Source organism: Hyperoodon ampullatus (assembly GCF_949752795.1).
Source record: "Hyperoodon ampullatus genome assembly, chromosome: 10".
NCBI lineage: Eukaryota > Metazoa > Chordata > Mammalia > Artiodactyla > Ziphiidae > Hyperoodon > Hyperoodon ampullatus.
In genome coordinates, this window is record NC_136923.1 from 68,659,640 (window position 1) to 68,677,929 (window position 18,290).

General features: G+C 54.2%; 1 protein-coding gene across 4 annotated transcripts in view; it reads right to left on the reverse strand.

Annotated features, from left to right (window-relative positions):
- Window positions 1–981: 981 nt before the first annotated feature.
- Window positions 982–18,290, reverse strand: part of CPNE5 (copine 5) — a gene marked incomplete at both ends in the record, with an annotated part of 90,422 nt that continues 73,113 nt past the window's right edge. For all 4 annotated transcript variants that reach the window (XM_079713151.1, XM_079713150.1, XM_079713149.1 and 1 more), the window contains 10 exons: window positions 982–1,200; window positions 2,415–2,488; window positions 2,919–2,976; window positions 3,761–3,863; window positions 4,105–4,232; window positions 5,142–5,323; window positions 6,939–6,985; window positions 10,076–10,137; window positions 13,344–13,397; window positions 17,259–17,334. In XM_079713151.1, coding sequence (XP_079569277.1) covers window positions 982–1,200; window positions 2,415–2,488; window positions 2,919–2,976; window positions 3,761–3,863; window positions 4,105–4,232; window positions 5,142–5,323; window positions 6,939–6,985; window positions 10,076–10,137; window positions 13,344–13,397; window positions 17,259–17,334 — 1,003 coding nt within the window. The remainder of the gene's footprint in view (window positions 1,201–2,414; window positions 2,489–2,918; window positions 2,977–3,760; window positions 3,864–4,104; window positions 4,233–5,141; window positions 5,324–6,938; window positions 6,986–10,075; window positions 10,138–13,343; window positions 13,398–17,258; window positions 17,335–18,290) is intronic.

The following is an 18,290-nucleotide window of genomic DNA, read 5'->3' on the forward strand; positions in this document are numbered from 1 at the left end:
TGGTCAACCCTCTTGCCTTACAGATGTGGAAACTGAGACCCAGAAGGTAGAAAGGCCTTGCTCAGGTTCCCACAGCCGGCAAGGGCTGGAGGCAGGACTTGAACCCAGGACTCCCATCCCCTATCCCCATAGGATAGAGGGGCAGTGTGGGAGTGCTGGAGCTGGGCTGCTTCTTGCCCAGGCCTCCAGGTGGGCAGCAGAGGATGGTGCCCCAAGGACCCCGGGCAGTCTCTGGGGAGAAAAGGGGAGTCCTGGAGCCAGGAGCCAACTGTGGAGGTACCTACGGGCTCAGACCACGGAGAGGCCTGTGGATCTGTGTGTCTAGAACCAGCGTCATACTGGGCTTGAGAGGCTACCAGAAAGGACTCTGTGCCTGAAAAGCCTCCATTCCTTGCCCACCATGTGGCCTCCATCCACTATCACAGCATCCCCTTCATGGGTCTGTAGGACTCCCACTGCATGCAAGGGTCCCAAGGAGGGGTCACATGTTCAGGCACTCCTGCAAACCCAGCAGCCTCACAGGGTTCACTGGAAATGGGACAGGATAGATACTGGGTGGGGGTCAGGGGCCAGGTATAGGAGTAGACACCACAGGACGAGGGGAGGGAGAAGGGGGCCTGGAGGTGGGAGGCTTAGCCCAGGCTTCAGGGTGATATAGGAGCAGATGGGATTACCCAGGTAATAGCTCAGGTGGGCTGAGCGGGACCCCAGTCGTCCTGATTAACATCTTCCTGGCTGGTCCAGAACCAGGTGTCAATCAAAGGAGAGAAGAGCAGGGGCCCAGATCTCCACCTCCACCACCCGTACCCCCAAACTCTAGGGGCTTGGGCAGTATGGGAAGGAGTCTCCAGAAGCCCCACCCGCTGTGGGCCTCCCAGGCACACGTGTTCTAAAGGCTGGGCAGGATGGTCTGTAGCTGGGTCTGGGTACCCCACCTCGCTTTCTACTGGCCTAAGCCCCAGCCATCTGAGCAGACCAGGCTCAGATGTGCGTGTGCAGGGGGGAAGCAGGGGGCGTGCGGGCGGGGGACTGCGGGGGCGAGTGCGCTGGGGCCGCGGGCAGGGTGCGAGGGCGGATGCCCTGCGCCTTCATGTAGGACACCAGCTGGTCGGGAATCTCAGCCAGCACATCGCGGGCCAGGCGCGCCATGCTCAGCACGTGGTTGCCCGTGCGGTCCACATAGTCCCTGAAGGGCACAAACTGTCCAGTGGGGGAGGCAGGGTCAGGCGAGGTCTCCCTCTGGACACCAGTCCCCCAAATCTCCAGGTCTGGGATCCTGTCCCACTCCTCCCCAGCCTCTGCCCACTTCACTCAAGCCCTCCCCGTCAGGGTGAATTCTCTGAGCGACTGTATCATAGTCCCTGTTCTGTCATTCACTCAACAAATAACTTACTGCACACCTATTCATGCCAGGAAACAATACACCACTGAACAAGATCCCTTCATCTCTGAAGTCTTGGCACCAAGCACAGGCATTTAGCAGGCACTCAGGAAATGCTGAAGGAATCCCCTGGCTTCTGGAAAATGGGCCCTGCGGGTCTCCTCCCACCTCTCCTGCAGGGCGTTCTCTTTCTCTGCTTCTGCTCTTCCCTTTCTGGGCCAACACCTACAGTCAGGCCCCTCTGGCTTTATCCCAGGAGATGTCTGCCCCCCTTCCCAGTGCCTCGGGCTCACTCCTGCCTCCAGGCCTTTGCATACACAGGTCCCACCTCCCAGACTGCCCTTGCTCCAGTTTCTAGCTCCCTGTCTTTGGTCTCTACACCTGGAATGACCCCTCCCCCTTAATTTTTTAATGGGGGAGGGAGTGGTATAGAGAATGTCAGTTTTTTATTCTGAATCTCCTAAGCACTAGGGACTCCGTGTGCAAGAGGTTCACAGAGGGATGTGCTTACTGAGGTGCATTCTGAGGCTTGACTGGACTGGGATTCCCTGAGGACAAAGACCTGTCTGCTCGTTACATTTGCCATCCTACATGGAGACGTTGATATTGATTCAATCAACCAAGCAACATTCATTCTTGGAAAGGGCTGCAGCAACACTAAAGACACCTCCCCCCGCTTCTTGGGGTTTGCCATCTCACTTAGGAAGGCAGCCCAGCAGAAAATAAAGGAAGGCACAAGTAATTAGGCCTCTGTGTTCTACAGGAGACCCTGGAGGCCTGGGGCTTAGGGAGGGCATGGCAGAGCATTCCAGTCAGGGCAACACAGTGTTAGGGGTGAGTCTCAGACATGGTAGAGGTGGGTCCAGCCCTAAGACTGACTCCTGTTTCCTTCTGTGTGGCCAAGCCATTCTAGGGCTCTCAGTGCATCCTTCCAGGGCCCCTTTCCAGAGAAGCCCCTAGAAGGGGGAGTTAGGTCAGCCTGCCTAGAGGGGCTCTTGCATTTTCCGTGGGGCGGGCAGGGTCTGGGCTTCACCTGGACAATGTCCCGCTCGGCCAGCTTTCCCCGGGAGGAGATCCGCACGTCATCACCATCCAGCTCCACCATGGCTGTGGGGGGGGCGGGGGCAAAGGCATGGGGTTGGGGGACTAATTGGTGGGCACCTGGGCCTGGCAGGACAGAGACTGCCAGCCCAGACCCCCATGTTAGAGATGAGAAAACTGAGGCCAGGAGACAGGAGGAGCCCAACCACGTGAGTCTCTGACTTCCAGCCCATGGTGCCACTCCCCCACCCTCCACAGGCTCCCAGGGTGGAGGAGGGAGGAGTGACTTGGGGCCTCCTCCCCACAGCCTTGGTGTGTGGGTGTGCAGTACACACCTTGACACACCCCTACCTGTACAAACAAACGTACACTCACACCCTGCCTGCTCATCCAGATAGTTGCACACACCCTGGGGTGAGCTCTCACTCTTTTGGGAGGGGACATTCCCAAGGGCCTGAAGCCTCTGGGGGGAACATCTAGGGGGGTGGGGACTCACCATCGAACTCTGCCTGGCCCACGCCGATGATGATGATGGACATGGGGAGTTTGGCAGCCTGGGAGACAACATGGGAGGTAGGCGGGGTGGTACCCAGCCGAGGGGCCAGTTACAAGAAACGGGAGATCACAGGTAAGGACAGGAAGGGGTGGGTCAAAAGAAGAAAGGCAGGAGGACAGGGAGGAAATGGAGGAGAGAAGGATGGAGACATACAGAGAAACACAGAAAAGGGGGAGGAGGAGGGAGAGAGGATAGCCAAGGATACAGGGACACCAGAGAGGAAGAGGGGGTGGAGAGGGCAGGAGGCAGAGGGGGAAATGGGTCATAGGTTTGCTTCTGCAAGACACTCCTGTCCCCTCTTCTGCCTCTGGGCCTCCATCACGTGTGACAGCTGTCATGTGGGACAGCTTTTACGTGGGCACAGAGGGAGGGCCAGCTGTGGCTGGGGCCCCTATATAGGAAGACGACCCTGTAGGGGGAGCCATGTTCCTGGGCCTCCCGCTCTTTGGACCTCCCTCCTCTTCTACCTAGCCAAGCCAGTCTGGGGTTTGGGGCAGCAGCCCTAGAGATGGGTTAATGAGGGCACCATAGGAGTCTGGAGGGAGTGGACCATCCAGTGTGATGAAGAGGTAGGTAGAGAGCTCGCCAGCCAGATCCTTCATCACCCGGAACCCCCTCCACCCCCAAAACCCTACTGCTGGCCCTCTAGGCTCTATAGCAAGAACCCAGGAGTGGTCCCAAAGATGGCAGGGAGAGGAGAAGTCATGCCCCAAGGGTTTCCCTAAAGGAGGGGGGAGGTGCACCCCCAGGTTTCCCCATGCTCCATCCCCATCCCTGCTCACATTGACGATAGCCTCCTTGGTCTGTGCCATGTCTGAAATGACCCCATCCGTGATGATGAGCAGCACCGAGTACTGGGAGCCGTCCTGCACCTCAGCCGCATTCCTGGGACAGGGTGGGGGCAGAGGTCTGTCTGGTGGGACTCTGGGCATGTCGTCCCCCCAACACAAGGACCCTTAACACTGGTGGGGACAGCTCTTCGGTGGGAGGGGGTCCCTTTATGGTCAGGCCTCCCTGAAAAGCAAATCAGTGGGAAGGGACACTCCCTCCCGCCTTCCCGGGAGGACAGTGGTAGAAGGAAGCACCTTGCGAGCTGTGGGGATGGTCCAGTGACCGCCACACTCACCTAGCCACATGGGTGACCACGGGGGCGAAGTTAGTGGGGCCATAGAGCTGCACCGTGCGCAGGCTGTGGTGGTAGGCCTCCAGGATGCCATCAATGCCACAGCATGAGGGGTTCTCCTGGTTGCCGTTCTGGGGAAACAGAGGGCGAGGAGGCTGAGCCCAGGAAGAAAGGAGGGATGGGAAGGAGGGCAGCTGGGTGGTCTGTGGGGGCAGAGCCAGGGTTGGGGAGGCCGACAGGCCTGGGGTCTCCTAGACTCTTCTCTGGTCGGGCTTCGGGGGTTCGGGGCAGGGGAGGGAGCCCTCGGGGCCCACCGTGAAGGGCAGCACATGCTCTAGGTGAGCAGGGTCCAGACCTGCTCCTTGCCCGACTTCCTGTACCTGCTCAGACAGCATCCCCCTGACCCGCAGAGCCCTGGCTGCTTAGGGAACCTTGGGCAAACCCGCCACCCCCTAAAATGATTGCAGAGTCTGAGCTGCTCTGGAAGGGCCAGCGGCTGCTCCATCCTCCTGTGTCCTGTGCCCAGCATGGTGCCTGGCACCCTACGGGCATGGGAGGGACATTTGCTGTGAGTGATCCAGCAACCGACTGAGTGTCCCCAGCTCATGGGAGGGAGGGGAAGGAGGTGGCCTGAGGAGGCATCTCCACAGGGCCCCCATTTCAGACCAACCCAGGGAACTCCTGGAACTACCCACAGTTGTCCATATCCAACCCACACCCTTTTAGCCTCATTTCTGGGGCCTTGGGGAATAGTTCAGCCACATCCCCACTCCACCTCCACCTGGGTCTTGTTAGGAAAAGGAGGGCAGAGCCCACTATGGACGGCTTCAGACTTGGAGGGGACGTGCTCGTGACTGAGGTGGGGAGTGGGTTTCTGGAAGCTCTGATACAAGCTCCCCTACATCCAGCAGGCAGCCTACCTCTGCAAAGACTGCACCTCAAGTCCCTAGGCGGGCAGGATAGGAATGCCCCCCACCCCAGGCCTGTCACCACACCCCCAGCCTGGTCAGCCCTCAGCCCTTTCTCCCAGGACCTCCTACCAGCGGGAACTCATGGGATACCCTGCCGTCAGGGGGTAGTTTGGCCCCGAAGCCAAGGGCAGGGAACATCTTGTCGCTGTCGTAGTGCTGGATGATCTCCCCGACGGCGGTCAGTGCGAGCGCGTAGGCGTTCAGCTGGTAGGGGCTCATGTAGTGCAGGGACGTGGACTGCGAGGGGTTCCCTGCAAGACAGGGCATGGCGACATTTGCCGGCCTGGACACTCCAAGCCACCAGGCTCAGAATGCAGAAGGGGGCATCCAAGGGAACGCCTTTCTTTCTCTCTTACCGCACATTCATTCCTTTAGCAAATCATGGCTGCTAAACCCTCAGAATCCCACCTATACTTCTCCCCTCCTCCATGATACCATCCTCTTGCTCATAGGACTGCAGCAGCCCGATCTCCGTCTTTCCACCTTTGTGTCCATACTCAGCACACCAGCCAGAGTGAGTCTATGTCAAAACTCAGGCAGCTAATCACACCTCTTCTCTGCTCAAAATGCCCCAGTGCTCCCGTTTCACCAGGAATTAAATCTGAAGTCCTTACAAGGGCCCACAAAACCCCACTTGATCTGGCCTGCGGTTACCTCTCTCCTAATCTCCTACCATCCTGTCACTCACTCAGTTCTGGCCTCTCACCATTCCCACCTCAGGGCCTCGGCAAAGGCTGTTCCCTCTGCTCTGGGACGCTTTTCCACAGATATGCACATGGCTTGCTCCCTCACCTCTTGAGGTCTGCTGTGGTCTTCCCCGAGCAGCCTATTGAAAGTTACAGCCTCCTCCATACTCTCTATCGCTCTTCCTGACTTGTTTTTCTCCACAGCCCTTGTCACCACTAATATTGTCCATATTTTAGTTACTCGTTTATGAATAAGAGGCAGTACAGCACAGACTGCCATGTATTAATCCTTTCTACCTCCTACTAGCTTTGTGATCCTGCATAAGTTTCTTAACCACTCAGCCTCAGTCTCCTCATCTGTAGAATGGGGGTAATAACAGTCCCCACCTCGCTGAACTGTTGTGAGGATTAAACAGATGTTATTATAACTGTCCTCACTGTTATGAATACTAAGGCCCCTCCCAGCTCTGACATCCCACCACTCTGTGATGGGAGGGCCCGCAGCCATGAGGGGGGGTTTCTGACACACCTGTGGAGTACGAGACCTGGGCATCTTCTGATTGGCACAAAAATGAGCATTGAGCACTGCTAATGGGGGTCCAGAATCCAAGGAAGATTGTGATGTTTCTAACAGTGTAAAGTTTGGCATTGATTGCTCCCGGCCACTTGGTCACAGCCCGACACTGGAGAAGGTCAGAGGAGGAAGGAAGCCCGAGCAAGGGTGAGGAACGGAGCTCCTGGGCATTCCTGCCTCCCTGAGGACCACAAGGCTCAGTCTTGCCTCTGGCTCTCCCCTCCAGCTTGTGGGGTGGACTGCACAGGGGCTGCGCAATCTGATCCTGTGAGGAAATACCTCTGCTCCACGGCTCTCCATGGGCCCAGAGGAGCTGTCTTATTCCCCTAGGGAGAGTGGGTATCCTCAAGGGCAAGGCTGTGGCTCAGGGTATGTAGGCCCAGAGGCCAGATTTGTTAGTGACCATGATCCAATCTGGGGGTACCTTCGCCACCTTGGTTGCATCTTTGGTTCTCTAGGCCTAAGTTCCTCCTCTTCGGTGAGGATGAGGCCAGAGAGTATGGGAGATCTACTCCCAGCTAGGGCCAACTACCACAGCCCTGAAAAGCCCTCCCCTTTCCAGGCCCCCAGCCCCCATCCAGCTCCTCTGCCCATGCCCCCACTCACCATTGGAGGCTGTGAAATCGATGGCCACCGTGAAGTTGATCTGGGTCCTAGAAGAGGAAGAACGGCAGGGGAGTAACCTGGACAAAGGCAGGCCTGTACTGGACAGGGAGTGAGAAACCTGGCCTCCACCCCAGCCCCACTGCTTGTCAGGTATGTAGCCTTGGTGAAGTCACTCATCTCCAGTTCTGGAAAACCGGGATAGTATCATCAGCTACACCCTCCCCCAAAGGACTGTTGTGAGCATCAAAAGAGTTAGGCAGTGTGACAGCTCTCTGGAGATGATTATGTTCTGCTGGGCACATGGCTGTGATTTCTTATTTCCTCTCCAAACCCTGCCCCTGGGTCCACCTGAGGCCAGGGAAGCAGGGTTTCCCTGTGTTCCTGGCACAAATTTGGAGTCAGATTCAGGGTTAAAACTTATTTGGCAAAAAAGAAAGACAAACAGGCATTGTGCATCTCCTGAGGGAAGAACAAATGAAGTCATCTTGCCAAAAAACTGAACTGGAATCTAACTGAGCTTCCAGAACTATCTACTGGTTGTTTACAGGAAACACAGGGGATAGAGGAATATGTTAAATGACACCATGGGGGATGCGGCCAGTAAAAGCCAGTCTGTGGGTCTGTGGGAAATACTGTAGGAGTGCTACTGGAAGAGCACCCACGGACCAGCAGAATCAGGATCACCTGGGAATCTGTGAGGAGTCTCAGGCCCCCCGTGGACCTACTGAATCCGAATCCCTTGGTGCGGTGCAGGAATCTGTTTTAGCAAATCCTTCAGGTGCTTGGGGGAATCACAAGATGAAAAGATAATTAGGAATTCCCTGGAAGTCCAGTGATTAGGACTGGGCACTTTTACTGCCGTGGCAACTAATCCCATGCGCCACAACTACTGAGCCTGTGCTCTAGAGCCCGTGAGCCACAACTACTGAAGCCCACGCACCTAGAGCCGTGCTCTGCAGCAAAGGGAAGCCACCACAATGAGGAGCCTGCGCACTGCAACAAAGAGTAGCCCCGCTCGCCGCAACCAGAGAAAGCCCGCGCACAGCAGCGGAGACCCAGTGCAGCCAAAAATAAATAAATAAATTTATTTAAAAAAAAAAATGATGAGGCAGGGCTCACCTCACCTGCATTTAGCAGATGGTCCCTATCAGAAACCACAGCCCTCTTTCCACTTCATCACAGCAGAGCTGCTGCTCAGGCACCCTTCAATCTCCAGGAAAGGTGAAGGACATGGTTAGCAGGAGACCCCACCCAGGGTCTGCTGGCCAGAGACAGTCCTCCCCACACTCTTTCCCCCTCGTCTGCTGCCTGGGGGCAGAGCATTCAGTAGACTCCAAGCTCTGAGGGAGAAGGAGCCACAAGATGACAAGAGGTGGTTCTGGCCTTCAGGACTACAGCTGAGGGACATTGTTGGCCTGGCTCTTCCAAATAAAGGGTGAGGGGAGAGTCAGGCTTTTTTTTACTCCTTAAGTAAAAACCTGCTCTGGGTTCTGAAACAGCTAAAAGAAGGAAGGGACTGGAAAGCAGCTACTTTTGTGGAAAAGGTACTCCCTGCAGGCTGCTCAGCAACCAGCTCCATCTCGGACTCTGACGTGGGGGCAGAGGAGCCCACAGCCTTCCTCCTGGTCCAGGGGGGCGGGGGAGGGAGGCCAGGGAGGAGAGAATCCTAGACAGAGGCCTCCATCAGCTGCCTGCCTGGACACACACACCGGCCTCTCACGCAGGTTCTCCAGAGTGTGAAGACGGCCGAGGAGGAGGGCCAGGGCTTGCCTCCGTGAGCTCCTTCTCAATGAGACAGCACCCAGCCCTTCAACTCATCCATCTCTATCACACCTCACCTGGGAGCTGCGAGGTGGGTTCATTACTATGGAAGTGGTGACGGAATGCCCTGCCACCGACTAAGTGCTGGGGCCTTGGACAGGTTATGTAAAGTGGAGATAATCATCTTCACCCAGCCCACTGTGTTCTGTAAATCGGGGGCACTATGTAAATGAGAAGGATAAACAGGATGAGGATTGTTTGAAAATTACCATGGAATATAAGGGGTGGTTGCTTAATAGATGGAGAGCAGATAGAGCAGTTTCGATGCGGGAAGGGAGCCAGGGCAGGGCCTGGAGAAGGCACGGAGGAAGGGCAGGAAAGCCTGTGGGTGACTGCAGGAAGGGCATGTGCTCAGCGGGTAGGAGGAGAGCTCGAACCTGGGCGCTGCAGGCTCAAGGCAGCAGGGAGCCTTGTCATGAGAAAGTAAGTGTGGCTTCCCAGGGCCTGACTTTTCCCTCTGCCCCGGAGAACCAGGCGGCCAAGCGCCCGCTTGGCTGGGATAAGCCTTTGGCAACCGCCCTGCCTGTCTCCTTTCCAGACAGGTGTAGTCACTCACCTGCCTGCACCTGTCGGCTCGGCTACCCACACCCGGCCCTGGCACCTGTCCTGGCAGGGAGCGTGCTGCGTAGGACCTCACCTTGGAGTCAGACTCTCTTTCCATGAGCTGTTGGCTGGAGCCACCAGGTTTCTCTGCCTGCCTGGATGCCGACCCTTCTGGTTCTTTCTGCTCCTTAAACTTGTGTTTGACCATCCCCTGGCTCATTTCCCAGTTCCTCCTGCCCTTTGTAGGTCTCTAATGACACCGTGAAGGTTAATCACTGCCCGCCCCCCACCAGAGAGACCATCGGTATCAGAAGCTCAGAGCAGGAAGGAACCTTAGAATTCACTTAATTCCAACTCTCTGTGCAGAGGAGACTGATGCCCAGGGAGGGAGAGTGACATGCCCAAAGTAACCCAGCAAATTCAAGGCAAAGAGGGGCCTAGGGCCTGGGCCTCCTGCCTCCTAGACGGGGGCTCCTTCCACCTCCCTAAGCCCATTTCTCTGTCATAGAGTCCCTACCACCTGCAGGTCCCATCTCCGCACAGGGACCTCACGGGACCCAGGCTGGCCTCCGTGGCTCAGTAGTGCCCTCCGCAGCCACTCAGGATCAGGGGCATGCAGGGCTCTGGGTGAGTTGTCTGAGGGTCTGCTCAGAGCCCATGATCGCGGGCTTCGGCCATGGCCTTGAAGAGGCCAGGTGGGGCTGCTCATGTCGATGTGCGGGGCCCCTTCCCTCTCCCTGAGGCCGAAGAAATCAGGCTGCAACTCTTCTCACCCTCCTTTGATGTAGTCAAGAAATGTGCACTCTGACTCCACAGCAAAAGAAAGCAGCGTGACCTTGAAAACAAAAAGAAGCTTGGTCAGCGGGGAGCACTAGGCAGAGGGAGAGCATTGCTGACAGTTATGGAGCACCCAGCACATGCCAGCATTTGCCTACTTCATTGCAAACAGTGCCCACAACAACTCTATGAGGTACTATTATTATCTCCATTCTACAAACAAGGAAACTGAGGCTCAAAGAAGTGATGCAGTGTGTCCAAGGACACTACCAGGACATGGCCAAGTGAGATGGGAACTCAGGTCTGTCTGGAACCAGACCCTGTGCTCTTGACCTTGATGCCAAACTGCATCTTTGGAAGGGTCCTGTCTCTGTCACTGGAGTACAGGGGCTCAAGCCAAGGAATTGAGTTTCCCCTAAGTGGACACGGGTGTGGAGTGTGGAGGGAGAGTGGGGTCTTCCTGACATAGGACTAAGATCTGCCAATGCTGACAAGCTCCATGCTTCCGCTAACTGTTAATCCTGAAATGTGTCTCTTTGGTCTGCAATTGTTTTAAATCTTACTTGTCCCACCTCATCCCTCTAGCGTCTTGATCTCTACCCTCTCAGACACAAGACCTTCCTGCTAAGCAGCCTGTCCTTTCCCTGGAGGTAACTGAGCACCTGGGGCCCCATCTCCCAAGCAGAGGTCTCTTGATCTATGCCCCTGGCAGCTCTCTGGCATCAGCTTTCCAAAGACAGGTAGCTATCTGGCAGCTCTTTATGAAAATGATTTAGGATGGTGGAGACAAGTGAAAAGGTTGGCAGCTAAAATCAATTAAATGAGGGAAGATTGGGGCGGGGAAACTTTTACCTGTGTCAGACAACTCCACTCTAGGATTTGGGGCGGCCCCTACTGGTACAGATTCAGTCATCTTTATCAACTCAGTGGGAGGCCAGGTAGTGCCTCTGCTTGACAAAGGGACGAGCCATTAGCCCGAATAATGGGAGGGTCTGTGAGTACTGAGCTGGGCCTTGGAGACCCCCACTCGCTGTGGTTACAGTGTTAGGCACCTGGATGGACAAAGCCTCCTTTCTCTAGGAATGGACTATGACAGTGGCCTCTACTCTGACTGTGGTCACTAGACTCCCTGGGAAGCTTTTAAAACATCTTGCAGCTGGAGTGAGGACCCCAAACCAATAATATGAGGGTTTTTGGGATAGGGCTCTGGCCCTGCATTTTTTTTTTTTTTTTTTTTAGCTCCTCACATGAGTCTAACCTGCAGCCAGAGTTGAACCCTGCTCCAGGCCCTGGGATGAAGTAATTGCCTAACTTGCCTGGCCATATGGATTGACCCAGGGACTTGGTACTCAAAGTATAGTCCCCGAACAACAGCATCAGAATCACCTTGATGCTGAGTAGAAATGCAGATTCTTGGCATTTTAACAAGATCCCCAGGAGACTCTGCACATAGTAAGTAAGGTATGAGAAGCACAAAATACAGATTCCTGGGCTCCAGCTTGGCTTTCCTAAAATGGAACCCCAGGGAACTGGCCTGGGCATCTGTATTTTAACAAGCATCCTGGACTCTGAGTGATTTTTTTATGGTAAAGATTGGGAAATACTGGAGCAAGGGAAAGTCAGGAGACCTCAGCCCAGTCCTGCTCTGTCCCTAACTCACTGTGTGACCTGAGACAAATCATATCTCCTCTCTGGGCCTCAGTCTCTTTATCTCTAAAGTAAGAAAGCTGGATGAGATCAGTGGTTTTCAACCTTTTTTTTTTAGCTGTACGTCTAATATTTCTTAGCTGGGGAACGTGTTGCCTCTCCTAGGTGCATTTGGGAGTCTGAGGGAGAGTTTTGGGGTCTCATGATGACTGGGGCTCTATTGCTAGCTATGCGCTGAGGCCAGGGGTGCTAAGCATCCCACCATGTATGGGGAAGTCCTGTGAGACAGACAAAAGAACTATTACTCCAAGCCTGCGTGTGAAACAATTACAATCAGAGAAGCAGTGGTCAGCCCCCTCTGAATGAGCAGAGTACTTTGCAATTTACAGTCCTGCATCTCCCATGTGTCTGCCACAGCCACCCTGTGCATTAAGCAGGGGAGGGATGATGTATTAGCCCCATTTTACAGATGGAGAAAATAAGGTTCCTTGGAGGAACGCTGGAGTTCCCTGTCTGTGACCTCTTCTAGTCTGGAGTTGCAGTTGGCCTGACTCAAATGGCTACATTTGGCTGTATTCGGTGATGGGGCTGTGGCCCTCTAGAGTGGGAGGGACATGAAGGGTACAGACTTGGGTGCGTTTGCACTGCAAAGACATTGGTTTGCACTGGTGGGCTCCACCTCAGGGCCTTTGCACATGCTGATCCCTACAGCTAGAATTCTTTTTCCTCAATATCCTCAGTACTTGCTCCTTCACCTTCTTTAAATCTCTGCTCAAATGTCACCTTCTCAGAGAAGCTTTCCTTGACTACCATAACTAAAATAGTAGTTTCATCTCTCGCATTCCCTATCCATTTACCTCACCCTGCTTCTTCCCACAGCAATCACAACCACCTGACACACACAGGTATTTGAGTGTATATTCATGTTCTGTCTCCCTCCCGCTAGACGATAAGCACAAGGAGGGAAGGGATTTGGGTCTGTCTTGTTCCCAGCTGTATCCCTCGTGCCTGGAAAGGCACCTGGCACATGGTAGCACACAGTAAATATTTGTTGAAGAAAGGCACGAATGTCCTGAAGATCAGCCCCCAGAAGCCACTGGGCCGGTATAATCCCAGCATGGTCATGGTTAAGCAGGGGTACAGCCCACAGCAGCTGCAAGCTCTGAATTTAATTGTTGTGCTCACTGCCATGTCTACCACCTTCTAGCTCTGTGACCTTGGTTGAGTCACTTCCCTGCCTGCGGCCTTGGTTTCCGCTTTCATGACGAGGTGATGATAATGTCTGCCTCTTAAGCAAACAACCTGTGAAAAGCACCCAAATGGGGAATTTCCCAGAGTAAGGGCCCAATAAATGCGACTCTTTTTCCTCTTCCTTCCACAGGAAGTCCCCATGGTAGTTTCTCTCTGGGATGTCTCATTCTGTATCACAGGGCCTGGTGTCTCCTACACGTCTACTTCGTGTTGCTCCATCGGCCCCATCCCTCCCAACCTCTAACCCTCCAGGTCTCGTTCCCACACCCCGCAGGAGCACACACAGACACACATGACTCCTGCCACCAGACCTAGCTCGGGGCTCAGGATGTCTACACCCATGGCAGAAAGTGGGTGGCTACTCACTGTGCCAGAATTCACATATTTCTTTTTCTTCATTTTCTTTTTCGGGTTTACCACCTGCAGAAAAAAAAGTGACCAGGTAAGAAGGAGCTTTTCCAAGCAGTCAGGGCTGGGCGTGGCCCTGAAGGCAGGAGAGAGGCAGGAGTCATGGGTGACTAGGTAGACACAGAAGGAAGAAAGAACTGGATTTCGGGCACAGGTGGGAAGTGCAGGTGGGAGGCTAGCAGGCTGTGCAGGTGGAAACTGAGAGCCTGGGGAGAGAAGCCCAGAACAACCTTGGAGCCACCACAGGCATGAAATTCTCCCAGATGACATGGTGCTCACTGACATATTCATGGGACGACAGCTTGCTAGGCAGCCTGTTGAGATGAGGGCACACTGCAGCCCCAAGACTACACTGTGCCTCAGTTTCCCAACCTGTTCTATGAGGGTGTGGAACTTTTAGAATTTACCGGATCTCAAACTTTTACTCCAAAGTAGCCCCCCCAGTGGAGGAGAATGAACATGGACTCCTGGGGGCCTGGGCATCGCTGAAAAATCTGGCCTCAAGCACATTTCTTTGAAGTCTTCTCTGTTATCTTTAAATTTGCCTGTATTCCACATTTCCACTCTCTAATTATAACTGTTTTAATATTAAAGCACTGTTTTGTTCTCAGATCTTCCTGTGAAGTGGGCACTGAGAAAGCATCCTGTTTGTTCTGAGGTTTCATGCATAACCTGGCACACAGCACCCCCCCCATACCAGCCTCTCCAGCCCTAAGCGGCTGCACCCGAACTCCTTGTGGGGGACCAGCACCCCCTAGGGGCCAGCCTAGCAACCTCCCAACTCCTGAGCTGGAGTTCCAAGCCTTCTCCTCTCCCTCTCCTCACATCCCCAGGGTCTCCAGGGCAGGTGTGGGGTCTGCCCTCCTGTGCAAGGGGCACTGAGTGGCTCCCAGGACCAGCAGCGGTGCTGGCTCTGGATACAGTGGTAAGACATTGCCCCCATTCCTGAGGACATCGTGGTCTTTGAGGGGGCAGGAAGTATGATAAACAGGTAATAGGTATGGGAGTGGGGTGGGGGGTGGAGCAGGAGCACCAAGGAGAGGCATCCACTTGAGACCTTGGGGTAGAGTGGGTGTGCAGGTGGGGGCTTCCTGAGGGAAGAACAGCAAAGGGAGTCTCCAAGGCCCAGCAGGCCCCACCAGGTGAAGAAGAGCAAAGGGAGCCCCAAGGGAGGCACCAGCACAAATGGAGCCACAGAGACTGAGACAGCATAGAGGTTCAGAGAGCCTCAGATGGCATGATGGGGCTGAAAGTGGGATGGGTAGAGGGAAGCGGACAGGGCTAGACCCTAGGGGCTCCTAGAGCTGTGATGTATATGGCTGCTTACACACACACACACACACACACACACACACACACACACCCGGTTGCACATAGACTGCGGGTCACTGGGGCGTGGCACCCGTGTGAAGGAGCTTGGACTCCCCTTGTAGGTAAAGGGCCCTTTAGGATCTCAGCTGGTGTGGAGGCTCCCCACTCCCCTGTGCAAACCAGGCAGAGGCAGTGGGTGACATGCACAGTCGGGGGTTAAGCAGGGCAGCAATGTGGTCAATTACAATTTTGGAGGAGTATTTGGGTTACTGAGTGGAGGACGGAAGGAGGCGGAAAGGCCACTATGGGGCTGTCACAAAGCCCCTACACAGGGGAGACGGTGACAGTGGGGGTAGACGGGAATGAAGAGGACAAATGTCAGAATATTTAGGTGGCAGGAGGAGTAGGATTCAGTCATGCACTGGGTGTGGGATGAGGGGCAGGAGGTGTCAAGGATGCCTCCCCAGGTGCCATGGCCGCTGTGATGACAACACAGGAGGAGGAGCTGGCTGGCCAGGGGGAGATGAGGGCTGCAGGGACTTTAGCCAGTGCATTCAGTTTGGGAAGGCTGAGTCTAAGGAGTGGCCAGAAGACAGCTGGGCATATGCGTTAGACACCCAGGCTGATGCCGGGGCCTGAGATGAGGGTCTTTCCTGGCAGAAGCCTGTTCTCTCTTCAGGCACTTCTGACTCTAGAAGGGCCTTCCTGAGCCCAAACCGGCCTCCCAGGGATGCCCTCCATGGTGCAAGTCCTGCCCCTGGGCTGCCAGAGTTAATTCCTTTTCTACCTGATGGCGTTTCAGATGTGTGAAGACAGCACTTCTTTTCGCCAGCGCTGCAGTTTCTCTCATTGATTGCAAGGGGGCAGGGATCGATGACTGAGAAAACAAGTCACTGAAGCCTGAGAGATCGTGGCCTCCTCATCTGAGCCTGTCAAGCATCCTTAGAATCAAACTCCAAGAGACCTGACCCCTTCCCTTCACTTCCCTAAAAATCTCCTTAAAAGAGTCCAGAGACGGAGCGTGCTTCCCTCTGCCTGGGTGAGGGGACAGAGACAGCTCTGTCCTTTGTCCTTACAAAAAGCAAAGCAATTAACTGTGAGGATCAGGGCTCTTTCAAAGAAATCCATCCACATTCCATTCTCACAAATAGTCTTGTTCAACTGAATTCAGTGTGAATGTATAATAAGCACCTACGGTGTACCCAGGAGGGCCCAGGCCAGTGTGACCAGGGCAACAGGAAAGGCTGTCACTTTGTCTGCCCTTGGGGAGCTTCAGTCTAGTTGGAACACAAGACCTGCCCACTCGGAACAGAAATACAGGTTGAGGGAGTGGATGCATACAGGGATTAGGGTTCAGAGATGGGAGTCAAAGCCAGCTCTAGCTGAGTGATGTAAGGATAGACCCAGTTTGTAGGATGGTTGTGAAATTTAAATCTCCTGGCACCCAAGCGCTCAACAGATGAAACTAGGAGATAGCACTGACGTAATGCTCACTAGTGGCCAGACATTGTTCTAGTAACTTATTTAATTCTCAGTGTTCATGGCACAGAGTGGGGCAAGAACTCAGCCAGGGTCGCACGGCTAATACATGGTGGAGTCAGGATATGAACCCTGGGCTGTAAATTAGGGTTATAAGTATCTGCAGTTCAGTAGGTCTGGCATGAACTATGCTATCCATGAAGTTCATAAGTGGGAGAAAATAGGTCACCAGAGGAGGAGGACCTGAGCTAGATGTGGAAGGTGGGAGGGTATCCTGAGAGGGAGCACACACACAGGCAAAGGCTCAGCAGTAGAAAGTGTCCTTGGAGGGCAGACGATATTATCCCCAGAGAGACTGGATGTCTTGTCCAACGTTCTCTGGTCTAGATGGAGGTATCCTGATTCTTGTTCCTCTCTTTCCTTCCAGAAAAGAGAAGATATTCTGCAGGCCCGGAGACTGCTCTGATTAAAGGCAGAAGGCTACTTGAACTCAGAACCTCAGGTCTTGGGCCTGGAACCTTCTGATACTGTTCCCCACCTTCTGCCCACCTGCACTTCTATTCCCCCACCTTGTTGGAAGAAGTCTCTCAGTGGGGGACACTATAACTCAATGATTTGGAGTCAGATAAGCTTAGGTTGTTTGCCTCTTGATTCTGCCACTTACTGGGCTTTGGTCAAGTCCCCTCACTTCTCTGAGATTCAGTCTCCTTAACTGTGAAACGGGACAATAACACCCACCTCACAGGAGAACATGCAAAAACCCCAGCCATGGGCTTCCCTGGTGGCGCAGTGGTTGAGAGTTTGCCTGCTGATGCAGGGGACACGGGTTCGTGCCCTGGTCCAGGAAGATCCACATGCTGCGGAGTGGCTGGGCCTGTGAGCCATGGCCGCTGAGCCTGTGCGTCCGGAGCCTGTGCTCCTCAACGGGAGAGGCCACGACAGTGAGAGGCCCGCGTACCGCAAAAACAAAAACAAAAACAAACAAACAAACAAAAAAACCCAGCCATGGCTCACTGTTAGTCCTCAGCAACTGGGAGCTACATATAGTCAGAGCAAACCCCAGCCTTCAGGTGTCTGCCTCACCTCATAGATGTTGAATTGGCTCTGCCCGCGGGCCAGCTCCCGGTAGCTGGTGGTGAACTCCCCAATGAAGTCATGGCTGCAAGGGAAAGTTGCTGCTGAGGCCGCGAGGCGCAGGCTGTGCGCTGCCTCTGCTCAGCCCCCTGCCTCTCATGTCCCTTCCCCTGGCTCCCAGTTCTGCCCGGGGCCTCTGCTCCAGGGGTACACACCAGCAGAGAGGGTGGGCCCCTGGGAAGAGTCCAATGTCACCCATGGAGCAAGAAACCCAACAGCCACCCAGCAAAGACCAGGGTCCTGGAGAATAGGACCCACTTCTAATACTTGGATTCTTATTTGAACGAACGAGCAATAGTATGTATTTTGGGGACAACTGGGGAAATTTGAACATGAAATGAATATTAGATGGTATTCAAGAATTATTGTTCAATGTGTCAGGTGCAATAATGACATTTGTAGTTATGTAGAAAAATGCCCTTATTTTTTAGACACTCCCAATGAGATATTTAGAGGTAAAAATGCTATGAACTGTAACTTACACTACATCAAAACATAGATAAGGCAACTGTGGCAACATGTAACACTTGTTAGATTCAGGTGATAGGCTTAAAGTGTTCATTAAACTCTTCTCTCTACTTTTCTGTGTACTTGACATTTTTCCAATAACATTTTTTGAAAAGACAATTAGCTCTAGGTCCGTCCAGGCAGCTTGAGGTGCTTTCTGCAGTGTTTACACCTTCTGCGTCTCTGCCCCACAAGCACGTGTTGATGGTAAGTGCAGCAAAACCTTGTACAAAGCAGAACTCCCATCTGCCCTGCGGTTGGCTGCCTTTCGCCACCACTCTCCCTGATAGAGGGCAGTGGTTAACATGCTGGCCGGGAATGCCTGCTGGAGTGTGATGCCCAGGAGGTGCCCCTGGGGCCTTGCCCCACCTTGAGTCCACACTGTCTTTTGTCTACATATTTACAGCTCTCAGCATTCAGACTACGAGCTCCTTGATGGTGGGACCCAATGGCATCTGGTAGCTGTCTCCAGCT